Genomic DNA, 12645 nt, shown 5'->3' on the forward strand with positions numbered 1-12645 from the left:
TGTCAAGGAAGTACCAACAAATTTTTTTTTAAGAGTAGACTGATGAAAAGCTTGATAACTGTGGCAGAGGGAGGGAGAGTATAGCAGTTGGCGCTTTTTGTCAACAATCAGCCTCAGAAGAAACCAGTTAGGAGAAAGAAGCCTGCTATTCCAAAGGTAATCTTAGTTGTTTCACTAAGTTATGTGATTTTTATACGAAGCCTAGTGTTCTCTTAACATTACATTCTCATTGTCTCCTAGAAGACGGTCAGAATGTGAACTTTATAAACGCATTATGTTGTGATCTCTCAGGGAAAAGCTGTGAAAGCTCCAGACTTGCAGAAAGAAAAAGGAGTATTTTCATGAGGTTGATGCTTTTGAGCTTGTGGAAGAGAGTCCATCTCCCAAGACCAAGAACTCTAGTACATGGATCGACGGGGACAAGTTGTTGCAGAAGTGCCACATCTGGCCACAAAGATTAGAGAAATGGCTGATCTCGAAGAAGTTAAATCGTCCTTGTGGTCCTTCAAGCACACTCTCTAAGATACTTGAAACCTCAAACTCAACCTCGCGCTTAGAGCCAATACTTGATGATGATGCCTTTGATGCATTGGCTCTAGGAACCCCAGAAAATCCTTCTGCTAGCAACAGTTTTAGTTTTCCGGCTCATCCAGAGTGCTGGTGACAGCTTAGATGCCGAAGATGTGCCTGTCAGAGAGATCAAGACAGAGGAAATTGACTTCGAAGATGTGTCTGTTGTAAAGATAAAGACGGAAGAAATCGACCTTGAAGATGAGCTGAAACGACTGTCTTTGACGTCTGATCTGGTATCCCCTCATCCAGATTACGAGAAGCCATTTCTTGATCTATTGTCCGCCTGTGGACAGATGCAACCTTTCAAACTTCATGGAAGTATTCTCCAAATTCTGTATGGACGTAAATATGATCTTTTAATGTTCTGCACTTGGTGTTTGTCTAGTGTTACACTGTTTCTTTTAGGAGTGTTCTGCACTTTGGTTGACTCTTTGGTAAACCCTGGTTGAGAAATGCGATATACTTGTTCTGATCTCGTTGTGTTAAATTTGAGCTACTTAAAATCATGATTCTATCTTGCAGTGAACCAGAAAGCATTGTCAAGATTGGTGAAGGTACATATGGGGAGGCGTTAGGGCTGGTCCTAGTGTCTGCAAAATAGTTCCAATTGATGGAGACTTCACTGTTAATGGAGAAATACAGAAGGTATTTTTTCTTACCTACCTTCTTTTTGCTCTCAGTGATACAATTTCTAGTTAGTGAAAGGATCATTTTTAGCATGTGAGGAAATATTGAGAGGGCAGTGACTGCAACTTTAGTTAATTCTATATAGAGAAGAACACATCGTTATAAATGTATAGATATGTTAATCATCTCAAAAGTAATGCATAGATGGTGAAAGAAAGGCCTGCATTTTTTCACACCAGCTGTTATGACAACGAGTTATGGAAGGGTTAATATATGCAAATACTTACAGCAAAATGGAAGTAAATACTATATGTGTAATACATGACATCTTATTATATGTTTATTTGTTGCAGAGAGCTGACGAACTGCTTGAGGAGGTGATACTCTCTTTGACTCTTAATCAACTTAGAGAACGTGAGACTGAAGCTCAGAATCTGTGCCCGACGTTCATAAGAACTCAAGAGTACGTCATCTCAGTACCTAAATAAGCTGGAGATGTGACTTTCTGTTATAAAATCTTCTTCCGAACTTTTGGCATGATTTCACAAACCTGTGCTCATAATATTGTTGTTGCAGTATAAAAGTGTGCCAAGGTCCGTATGACCCTATACTGGTAAAAGCATGGGAAGATTGGATGCAAAAAATGGCTCTGAGAATGATCACCCAGATTTTCCGGAGAAACAAGTCAGTTTCTTTTCACTTCATTAGATTTCAGAAAGGTCTGTTTATTATATGGTAGAAAAAACATTTCTATAACATTTTGCCGTCTGGTTTTTGCTTCCAGTGCTATGTCATGTTTGTTCTGGAACATGGTGGCAAGACCTTGAAAGCTTCGTCTTTTGAATTTTGATGAAGCACGGAGCTTATTGGTTCAGGTAAGCTATAGACTCTGTTTCTTGTAACAGAAATTGAAGTAAACGGTTGTTGGTTAATAGCATGCGTTTCACATGTAAGGTCACTGCTGGCCTGGCTGTTGCTGAAGCTGCTTTTGAGTTCGAGCACCGAGATCTGCACTGGTAAGCCTAGTCTTTAAATTTGGTATATTTTACTATATGGGTTTAGTATACTACTTAGTACTGTGTTTCTCTCGCCTGATCTTGTTTATTTTTCAGGGGAAACATTCTTCTAAGTCGTAATAACTCGAGTACTCTGCCTTTTATTGTCGAAGGGAAACAAGTTTTCATCAAAACTTTTGGAGTACAGATATCCATAATCGACTTTACTCTTTCAAGAATCAACACAGGTGAGTTTCTGGTTTATCAATACTGTGATATAATGTAAACCATAAGGTCCCATCTAATGCTCAACTACCAATGTACATGGTGCTAATATCAGGTGAAAAGATACTGTTTCTGGACCTTACTGCTGATCCATACCTTTTCAAAGGACCAAAAGGAGATAAACAGGTAAGGAATGTAATGAAGCTTTTAGTTACTTGAAGGAGCTATGTTTATTTATGCTTTAATAATTGTCATATTGCAGTCGGAAAACTTACAGAAAGATGAAGGCAGTTACCAAAGATAGCTGGGAAGGCCAGTAAGTGTTATAACTTTTGTATTTGCTAAATTGAAGGGTGCTTTAAATAATTTGCTAATTTTTGTATGCTATGGTTTGTTTCTTATTCTTTCTAACAACAGCTTTGCTCGAACAAACGTTCTCTGGTTAATCTACCTGGTGGATCTCTACTGACCAAGAAGTCATTCGTAAGTTTGCAGGACACATAACTGGTTATTGGTTATTAGCTGTTAGAAAAGCAATATTGATACTCCTTTGCGTCAATGTTCTAGGAGCGGTCTTCGAAAGATGAAAGAGAATTGAGGTCACTGAAGAAGCGGATGGAGAAGTATAAATCAGCTAAAAGAGGCTCTTTCAGATCCTTTCTTCTCAGATATGTTGATGGACCAAATATCATAAAGAGTGTAATAAAACCCACAAGTGAGTAACCAGAATCTCACTCTCTTTATTGCAAGTCTTTTGCCTAACCACTAAAATCAACAGTGTATTAGCTCTTATTTCATGATCTTCCTTATGAAGTTGTTTATCAAGGGATCTATTATCTCAATCTTGATTTCCATCTATTCAGATTCAGATGAATACAAGAACTACTAAAACTTTTGTATGTGACAATAGTTTAATTGTTGCTTTTTGTCTGTACACATGCTTTTGATCCCATGCAGTCTTTTTAGAAGAAAGTATCAAGATCTACCATTCCACATGGGTTGTCCCTACTTGCATGAATAGATCTTCTTATCTAAAGAACAAAGAACAATATTCAAACGTGTAGAGGATAAATGAGAAATTTTGCTTTAGCATTAGGACAATAAACTAATCCATGAAAACAGCTAACAGAGCTTTACCTTCTCTGCTTTTTTTCCAATCACTTTCCGCTTTGAAGGTTTCTTTTAAATCTTTGTGGGTTTTGCTGAGCTAAGCAGAGATCAACCATTGGGTTAATTAATTTCATGATCTTAATCTCTTCCTTTTTCTCCTTTTTGGATAAGAGAAAAATATATATATTTATACCAATTTGCAGCTTCTTTCTTGAAAACTTTTGCAGAACTTTATGCATATGCTTGTGTCTGAAACGGGTCTGACAAAAATGGGTTTTTCTTTCTTTAGCAAAAGGTTATATCTTTGTACAAAATATAAGAAAATAAAAAGGATACAGATGAGATTAGTCAGTGGCCAAATCCAAAAGACTTCATAGCAAGCAACATCTTTTTCTCTTTATTTTTTTCTTACTTAGTCACTTGCATGTTAAGTACAGTCAGCTTCATCTCTCTTTTTCTCCTCTAATTTTCTCATGAAGAATCTTAAAGCTTTTGTTCTCCTTATAAACCCCAAGAAAGAAGAGAAGAAAACAAAAACAACTTCAAGCAATGATGGAGAAACAGAGTTACTTCTTCTTGTTTCTTTCTCTCGTCCCACTCTGTTCCTCAACAACTCATGATGTCATAAACCCACCAACTGTCTTCCCTACAAACCCTACAACTACACCGCCTGCTACTACATTCCCTCCGGTGACCATAACGCCCACAAATCCAGCTCCAGCACTTCCTATTAACCCTCCAGTCACAGTAGTCCCTCCTACACTCACACCCCCAGTGACCAACCCAGTGGCTCAGTACCCTCCAACACAACCCTCAGGGACGGTTCCTGTGATTCCACCGCCTGTTTCCTCAAATTCTCCATCGGTTTCAGGACAAAGCTGGTGCGTGGCAAAGCCTGGAGCCTCCCAAACCTCACTCCAGTTGGCTCTTGACTATGCCTGCGGGATCGGTAAAGCGGATTGCTCTCAGATACAGCAAGGAGGCAGCTGTTATTCGCCTATCAGTCTTCAGAATCATGCTTCATTTGCCTTCAACAGCTATTACCAGAAGAATCCTTCTCCACAAAGCTGTGATTTTTGGCGGTGCAGCCTCAGTAGTTAGCACCAACCCAAGTAAGTGAGAAAAAAAACAGAGTTTATATACTCTGCTTTTTTGTTTCTTTCTTGCTTGACTTAGCTTTGAATGTTTGTTACGAAACAGGTACTGGTTCTTGCATTTACCAGACAGGTTCTGGTTCATCAACAACGTCAACTCCAGTAGGAACAACAACACCAACTCCATCCACACAAACAGTTAACCAGCCTCCTGTCACATCAACACCTATAACACCAACAGGAGGCGTGACAATAGGGTAATAAAAAACATTTCTTTCAACTCTCTTTGCTTTTGTCAGAAACCCTCTGCAGAGTTTCCTAACTGAAAATGTAACTCTTAGGGTTGGAACTCCACCAGCTGTTTTTAACCCGGCGAATCCTTCATCAAACACTCTACCCAATCCATCCTCAGGAGGTTCAGCGGTTTACGGGTTTGATGGTTCACCTAATGGGAACAATCCAACACCATCAGACTCTACCAACTTGCAGATTCACTTTGGTTACACTATGGTGGTAACATTGATTCTTCAAGCAATGCTATTTCATTAGAAATAGAATATATATAGGAGTTGGATTAGTTTTATTACATAGTTATGCGCAAGTTGAAGCTCATCTAGAGCATCGTACTAAGAAGAAACTAGGAATGTAAGACATTATAAATTTGTTTGGTTCAACGCTCATACACTGTAGGATACTGGTCTATCTACTTTAATATGATCTAAATGATTTCTTCTCTAATTCAACGCCAAGAGAAGTCAACTAATATTAGCATCGACATGGAGACAACAACTGCTACTTGGTACGGTTGGACGATCGCGCGGCAAAATTCAATTGTATTTTTTATCATTTGAAAAATAAAAAGCCACGTGGAGAAAGAGAAAGAGTTTGAGAATTGAGTTCACTCTTATAGAAGAACTACTATTGTTAGCCTCAAATGCCTTCTTACATAATCCTCATCATGGCTATTATACTGCAGTTCTTATAAGCTATGTGTTGGGAACGTGAAGAGCTTGAAACATGAGTTCACTGCTATAGAAGCAAGGCCTTAGAGACACTATTTCGTTATACGTGTCGCATCCATTACTACAGACGATGTTATAGGCTTTTGTCAGAAACAGATACATAGGAGGAAGAACTTAGTTAGGATTCAAACACTTGATAGTTTTCAAAAGCTTCCTAAACACAGTAAACGAACCAACAAGAAACTGAAAATAAATAAATAAATAAATAAGATCACCTACACTATTCTTCCTGCTTAACTTGCACTACAAGGTTCTGTTTCTCTTAAGTTGGTCCGAGCTCTCTATCACATTCAATCGCTATTCGATGAAACACTCTGTTTCGGTTTCTGCTCTTGATCACCGCCGGAGAGCTCAAAGGAGGCTTCTTCAAGCTTTTCAATATCCGACCTCGCCTTCTCGTAGAGCTTAACGAAATACTCAAGATCCTCACGCGCTATCTTCTTCTCCACGGCAGACTCTTTTTTCCCCTTCCGTTCAGCTTCCTTTTTAGCGAAGTATACAGCCCTGCTCATAGAAAAAACAGCGATCTCGCAGGCGCATGTGAAAGCTTCGGAGAGGGACTCATCCAAGCAGCGAACTCCGTTGGCGTCGACGGAAGGACGGAAGAAGGAGAAGGAGATAGGGTCTCTGCAAGGAGGACAGAGGTAATAAGGGGAACTTGCGTAGTCGTCTCCGGCGCATTGGATGTGAGTATAGGAGTCGCAGTCAGAGCAAGAGACACGGCGAGAGTGATGAGGCGGAGAATTATCGTAGAAGGCTAAGCAGGTGGGGCAAAACGACGCCGGATGGCTGCGGAGGATGCAGTGCGTGCAGAAGAAGCGGAAGATGCCGCGGAGACGCGCTGGGTGTATGACCCATGAGTCTTGGCTGCCGCAACAGTCGCATCTCTCGGTGGAGTGGGAAGATGAGTCAGCCGTATCCGAAGTCGTCGTTGACGGCGGAAGGTTCATAGTGTCTGTCAGCGATTCGGGGATAGATTAGGGTTTTACTCAAGCGGGAGGAAGAAAGGGTTTTGAGTCTTGCTTGATGAAGAAGAAATGATTATTCGATTTATTTAAGGAGAGCATAATGGGCTCAATTTATTGAGCCGTATAACTGTTTGTCTATTGGGCTTATAATTCTAATTTACAAGAGAATAAAATTCAAAATCAACCCAAAATATCCACTAAACCCTCCCAAACCCTAATGTTTGTTACACAGCCAGTGAAGGCTTAATGTTAAAATGAATATAAACCTACCCACTAGTCTCCATCGTCATCATTGCTAGGAACACAAGCAAATGTTTTGCTTCGACTTTGGCTGGATCGCGCGGCAAAGTATATTGTATTTTTATGGATCGTTTGAATTCTAGAAAGCCACGTAGACTATTACATTTATTATTTTCATATACATTTAATTGATATATCCTTTTATCGTTTCAGCCATCTTATTGTGGATCAAATTATATCTGGTAGTTTCTATGTGCTGAGAACGTGAAGAAGTTGAGTTCACTGCTATAGAAGCAAAGGCCTTAAAAGACACTATTCTAAGCCTAGTGTCATACGTGATCACATCCATTACTATTTTGATCAATGCACTAAGAAATCATGTGTTCTTAACCACGAATAACATCACAACACTCATGATCCCAAATCCATCACCAGATTGTAAGCTTTGCCAGACACAGATACACATGACTAAGAACTTAGTTTAGTATTCAACACTTGATCGTTCATAAGATTCCTATACACATAGTAAACGAACAAACAAGAAACTGAAAAAAAAGAGTAAATGAGATCACTTGCATACTCTACATTGAACTCTAAATCAGAATCTGCTTCTTTAGACGAAAGGCTTCAACAACTTTATATCATATCTATGCACTTTTCTTGCTTAACTTGCACTGCAGGCTACTGTTTCTTGAGTTCCCCCGAGCCAAGACTCTGTTTTGGTTTCTGTTCTTGATCACCGGAGGCTTCATTAACCTTCGGAGTAGCCGAACTTTCCTTCTCGTGGATCTTGAGCACATCCTCAAGAGCCTCACGCGCTCTCTTCTTCGCAGCCACACACTCTCTCCCCCTATGTTCAGCTTCCAACTTAGCTACAACCACGGCCCTCTTCATTGACAAAGCGGAGATCTTGGCGGCGCACAAGAAGGTCTCGGAGAGGGGTTTATCCATGCGGCGGACGCCGTCGGCGCCGATGACCGGACGGAAGAAGGAGAAGGAGGTAGGGTCCGGCAAGGAGGACAGAGGTAAGGAGGAGAGGTCGCGTCGCCGGCGCATTCGATGTGAGTGTAGGAGCCGCAGTCGGAGCAAGGGACGCGTTGGTAGTGACGCGGAGGGGAAGAGTCGTAGACGGCTAAGCATGAGGGGCAAAACGACTTCGGATGGTTGCGGAGGAGGCAGTGCGTGCAGAAGAAGCAGAGGGCGCCGCGGAGACGTGCTGGGTGTATGACCCATGAATCTTGGCTTCCGCACTCTTGGCATACCTCGGTGGAGCTCGCCGCTGAAACAGCCGTCGCCGAAGTCGGCGTCGACGACGGAAGGTTCATAGTGTCTGTCAGCGATTCGGGGAAAGATTAGGAGTTTACTCAAGCGGGAGGAAGAAAGGTTTTGAGTCTTGCTTGACGAAGAAGAAAAGGTTATTCGATTTATTTAAAGAGATCATTAATGGGCTCAACATATTGGGCTGTATAATTGTTTATCTCTTGGGCTTATTATAATTCTAATTTACAAGAGAAAATTAAACTCAAAATAAACCAGTGACGTGTCCTAATCCCAAACACAGCCAGCAAAGGCTTAATGTTAAAAGGTACTTCCTCACCTATGACGTGTCCTAATCTTGTTTAAAGCTTGACGCAATCTCGAGTTCAGTGCGACTAATCCAGTCTCTAGATTACATATTTTCACCACATAGACTTCTTAGTGCGACAAGTTTTCAATGAATCTGCCATCGTTTAATTTTGGTGAGGCTTTTTTACTGTTAACTATACACAATAATAACTAGCAGAAGCTTAGATACTGAGAGATGTAGTCTTTTGCAAAAAGAGGCTGCAAAAAGAGTTTTTGACTTTCACTAGTTTCGACTGATATCTTCTAGTGAAGGTGGATTAAGACAGCTCTAACTAATTAAGTTAACCAATGAGTTACAACAAGCAATGGGAAATAGACACGTGGAGCATATAGGGAGACAAATGAAGTAAAAAGGATTACCCCTTAAAACTTGAAAGAGAAGGAAATGGTGTTAGTGTCGCAAATCAAAAGAAAAGTTAAACATCATTTTTTCGCTTTTGGCCACACTAATATATCAAGATAATCTATGATTATGTCTTCTCTCATGTCTTACCAATTAGATTGGGCCATATCAGAGGGAAAATCAACCATACAATCTCTCTTTTGATTCTCTTGTTTAATCAAACTTTTTTTTTAAATAAAAATTGTTTTAATCAAACTTGAAATGGTGTTTGCCTTCTTTTCTAAGTTTGATATTTTTCTCCAAATCACAAAACGTACAATATCAAATCATAATATTGAGAAAAGCACATCAGGCGATCAACTAGTAAACGTATAGTACTATAAGATTACACAAGCACAGGGTTAGAGTATTTGTTCGCCGCCGTATATTTTACACGAATACTTTGCACTAGAAACTGCATTATTAACTAAATGAATACTTTAGAAAAGTATAGTATTATATGTATCATCAAAATAAATACTATCACATGATACTTTTTTTTAATATGAGAAATTAACTCGATCTATACGTAACTCATGAGTCAGAGCTCAACTAGGATATATATGAATTCATTAAATCCTCACCGATACTAATCGGAAAATGATGGAAAAATGATGGATGCCAAGCTATATCAAGAGTAATTAACAACGTGACCTGAAACCGAAGTCTTGAATAAATATAATTATTATGAGTCATTATTTTTAAATTATTTTTAGCACGATAAGATACAAAGATAATCTTAGTATAAATTAAGGAATTTGCATTCAATGGCTTAAAAAAAATTCACTATCTAACTAAAATTCCCAACTAAAATCTCATCATCTCTCATCTTTTCTCTTCATATCTCTCTTTTTCTCTCTAAAAATCTAGTTTTTCTCTTTTTGTTATTCTTTAAATAGCCCTATAAATTACTGGGGATTTCGGATAACTTTAATAAAATTATTCAAACATAAAATAATAAAAGGGTCCTTAGTATAAGTGCATGCATGTGCTAATGTTTCCTTGATGATAGGATTAATGCTAAACGGGCCAATTAATATGGTATACAATTAAGGTCACTTCTCACTGGGACCCCTCTCTCTTTCTCTGTGACTTCATCCTCTTAATCTAAAATGTAATCAACTTTCTAATAGGTCCCTTTCTCCATGTCCAATTAATAAATTAGAAAAAATTTATCGATAAATCTTCCATCAACATCGTTGATTCGTTGTAGAAGTACTTGATTAAATATTGTGCACTTTCACAAACCTCTATTGGATGCATATTTTCGTTAGTCATTACGAAATATAATTGGTGGGTATAATGGTTAATCTAGACTTTGGTCTACCTCTTTTAATTATAGAAACTATATATATATATATATATATATATATATATCGTACACAGTAAAACACTAACACTACAACATACATTGATCATTAATGTATCATGTATATAAATTAATTAGGAGCTTTGAAAATCAATAGTATAATTAGGTTTTGCTATCGTCATGCTATGTCCCCTGATTTTTACAATTTATTTACTTACACTTACTTTCATAATTTGTCAGACACTTACGAATGGCCCCGGATATCATATTTAATCACATTCCAAATATCATTAATTAAAAGTGGCGGAAGAAAAATTATCTTAGACGACACAATCACTTTCGAGTTCTGGCCTTTTTAATTTATTGTGGAACCGCTTTTAATTTCAGATAAGGACCTTTTCTATAAAAAAATTGCTTGATCAAGAGAATCTAGAGTAATAAACAAATGCATTAGTAATGCAATGTAGATTACAAATTACACTGTGCATGCCAACACCAAGTATTCTAACTGAACCAAGCTTGCTTTCCGATTGTTAAGCATTAATTAGTTTCATTTTGGTTGCTAAGTGCCACCGTTCATCGAGACTAAAAGTGACGTCGAATCATATATTTGTTTGCTAAAAATTTATAAAAAAAAACGAGAATCCATTAAATAGACGTGTAGACAGACTGTAGAGCCTTCTCCTTGCTTTTTGTGTCGGCGAAAAATTTATACGTGAGTTGTGACAATGACAACGACCATATGACGTAATCCTCATTCACTTCTGTACTTTAAGATACTATCAAATCACCTTAGGGCTAAAACGAACGGAAATTACAGTGATAATAATTAGCTTTTGAACAATTAAAAAAAAGTGAGAGGAGTGATTGAGGAGGGTTGTTGAGTTGCGACAACAGCTCATATGTTCTCTCTCGTATATGTTTTTTTTTCCTTTAGTGTGATAGTAGCTATAATGTAAAAAACTTCTATTCTAGTGCATACGATCATCTCATGCAAACTATTAGAGCAACTTTAATGGTGGGAATGCTCATTTGATTAGTTTAAAATTGATCTTTTATATATGTTATTATTGTATTTAAGTTTTAATTCTTACAATAAATTAACAATCAAAAACATGACATGTGTTTTTGTGGTATCTAAACAATTTCTCAAAGTATCTTGTTTGAGATACAAATTCTTATGTTTTGGTTCTTTTTCTTACTTTCAAAATTGTTAATTTTTTTGGTGAAAATACATTCCCCAAAAAATTTCTATCGGAGGTGTTTACCATGACAAGGGTTCGTATAATAAGAGCATCCGTAACGCCAAGACTCCTTTGATCGATAACCCATGTAACTTTTTTTTTCAATTTTTTCAAAAATGGCTAATCATAGACTTTCACGTGGCGTGAAACCCACAAACAGTAATGTACTTGTCAGAAAATAGGTCTTTATAAAAGAATTGCAAGAACTTTTGTTGACATCAAATCCAAAAAATATAAAACCTACATCATTTTATAATAATTTTTTTTTGTGCCAAGGAATCTTGTATAATTTTGACAGTTGCGGGTGCTAAGAAACAAGAAATTGTTCTGTATTACTTTTAAAAAAGTGTTCAAAAAAGTATGCAAAGTATAAATATTCAACATATTATATTATATACACGTCTGCTTGACAAAAAAGCCACCTCTAAATATATTTAATTATGATGGGATATATAAATTATGTCTTGTGTAAATCGTGAGATATAAATTACTGATAGTTCTCGGATGGTTTGCATATACGATCATATGATTAAAAGACGTATAATACTGAAAGTTTGAAAACAACGAATAAAGATGCATGCTCCTAATCAAATCAAAATCAACGCCTAAATAATCTGAATTTTGATATGGTTTGCATATAATGGAAGGGCTGCGGCGGATATATAAGCATATGATTGTCTTATAATCATGATCGATGATAATCAAATGATAGGTCTCTATAATGCATAATCCTAATCGAATATGTTCCATTTTTAGGGACGCTAATATGATATAGCGAAGTTAACATAATGTTTTATTTTCCATGAAATACTCCGAGAACGTGTTGATTGACATTAGACTGTTAGTTTATTGAGTATATTAAAAAGGAACTCGCTGCAATTGCAAAGTCTTTCCATATATTATATGCGTTTCTTGTAATCAATCATTTGGTGAATTGTTTAATTCGAAGTATCTTCTGACAGGCTGACAGCTTTGGTTCGATATATTCTACAATGAACCACTAGTCCATTTGTTTTATTGTGTTTGATTATGAGACATTCATGTCGGTTTTGCTTATTTTTTTATGAGAAGGGATTACTATTTGTGAGTCTTCTTTTTAAGCTCATGCATGAACAAGATATTCCCTCGTTAAAGGCTTCATAATATGTGGATGTAACGAATAATCCCATTAGTTGATTTAGGCCTAAGATTTACGAATTCTCTAGGAAAGTGTTACGTATACTATTTCTT

At 37.5% G+C, this 12645-nt stretch overlaps 1 protein-coding gene and 3 pseudogenes across 1 annotated transcript; 2 read left to right on the plus strand and 2 right to left on the minus strand.

Moving 5' to 3' along the window:
• Positions 1-3278, plus strand: part of LOC130498757 (serine/threonine-protein kinase haspin homolog) — a 4785-nt pseudogene extending 1507 nt beyond the window's left edge.
• Positions 3279-3985: 707 nt separating this feature from the next.
• On the plus strand, positions 3986-5599 carry LOC130498649 (PLASMODESMATA CALLOSE-BINDING PROTEIN 4-like; annotated as a pseudogene).
• A 183-nt stretch (positions 5600-5782) lies between these two features.
• LOC130498650 (uncharacterized) lies at positions 5783-6781 on the minus strand. The gene has a single exon (XM_056992183.1). It carries the CDS (start codon positions 6594-6596, stop codon positions 5937-5939), a length of 660 nt encoding a protein of 219 aa, XP_056848163.1. The 5' UTR covers positions 6597-6781; the 3' UTR covers positions 5783-5936.
• A 107-nt stretch (positions 6782-6888) lies between these two features.
• Positions 6889-8261, minus strand: LOC108830938 (uncharacterized; annotated as a pseudogene).
• Positions 8262-12645: the final 4384 nt, after the last annotated feature.

This window comes from Raphanus sativus, chromosome 8 (genome assembly GCF_000801105.2).
Source record: "Raphanus sativus cultivar WK10039 chromosome 8, ASM80110v3, whole genome shotgun sequence".
Classification (NCBI taxonomy): Eukaryota; Viridiplantae; Streptophyta; class Magnoliopsida; order Brassicales; family Brassicaceae; genus Raphanus; species Raphanus sativus.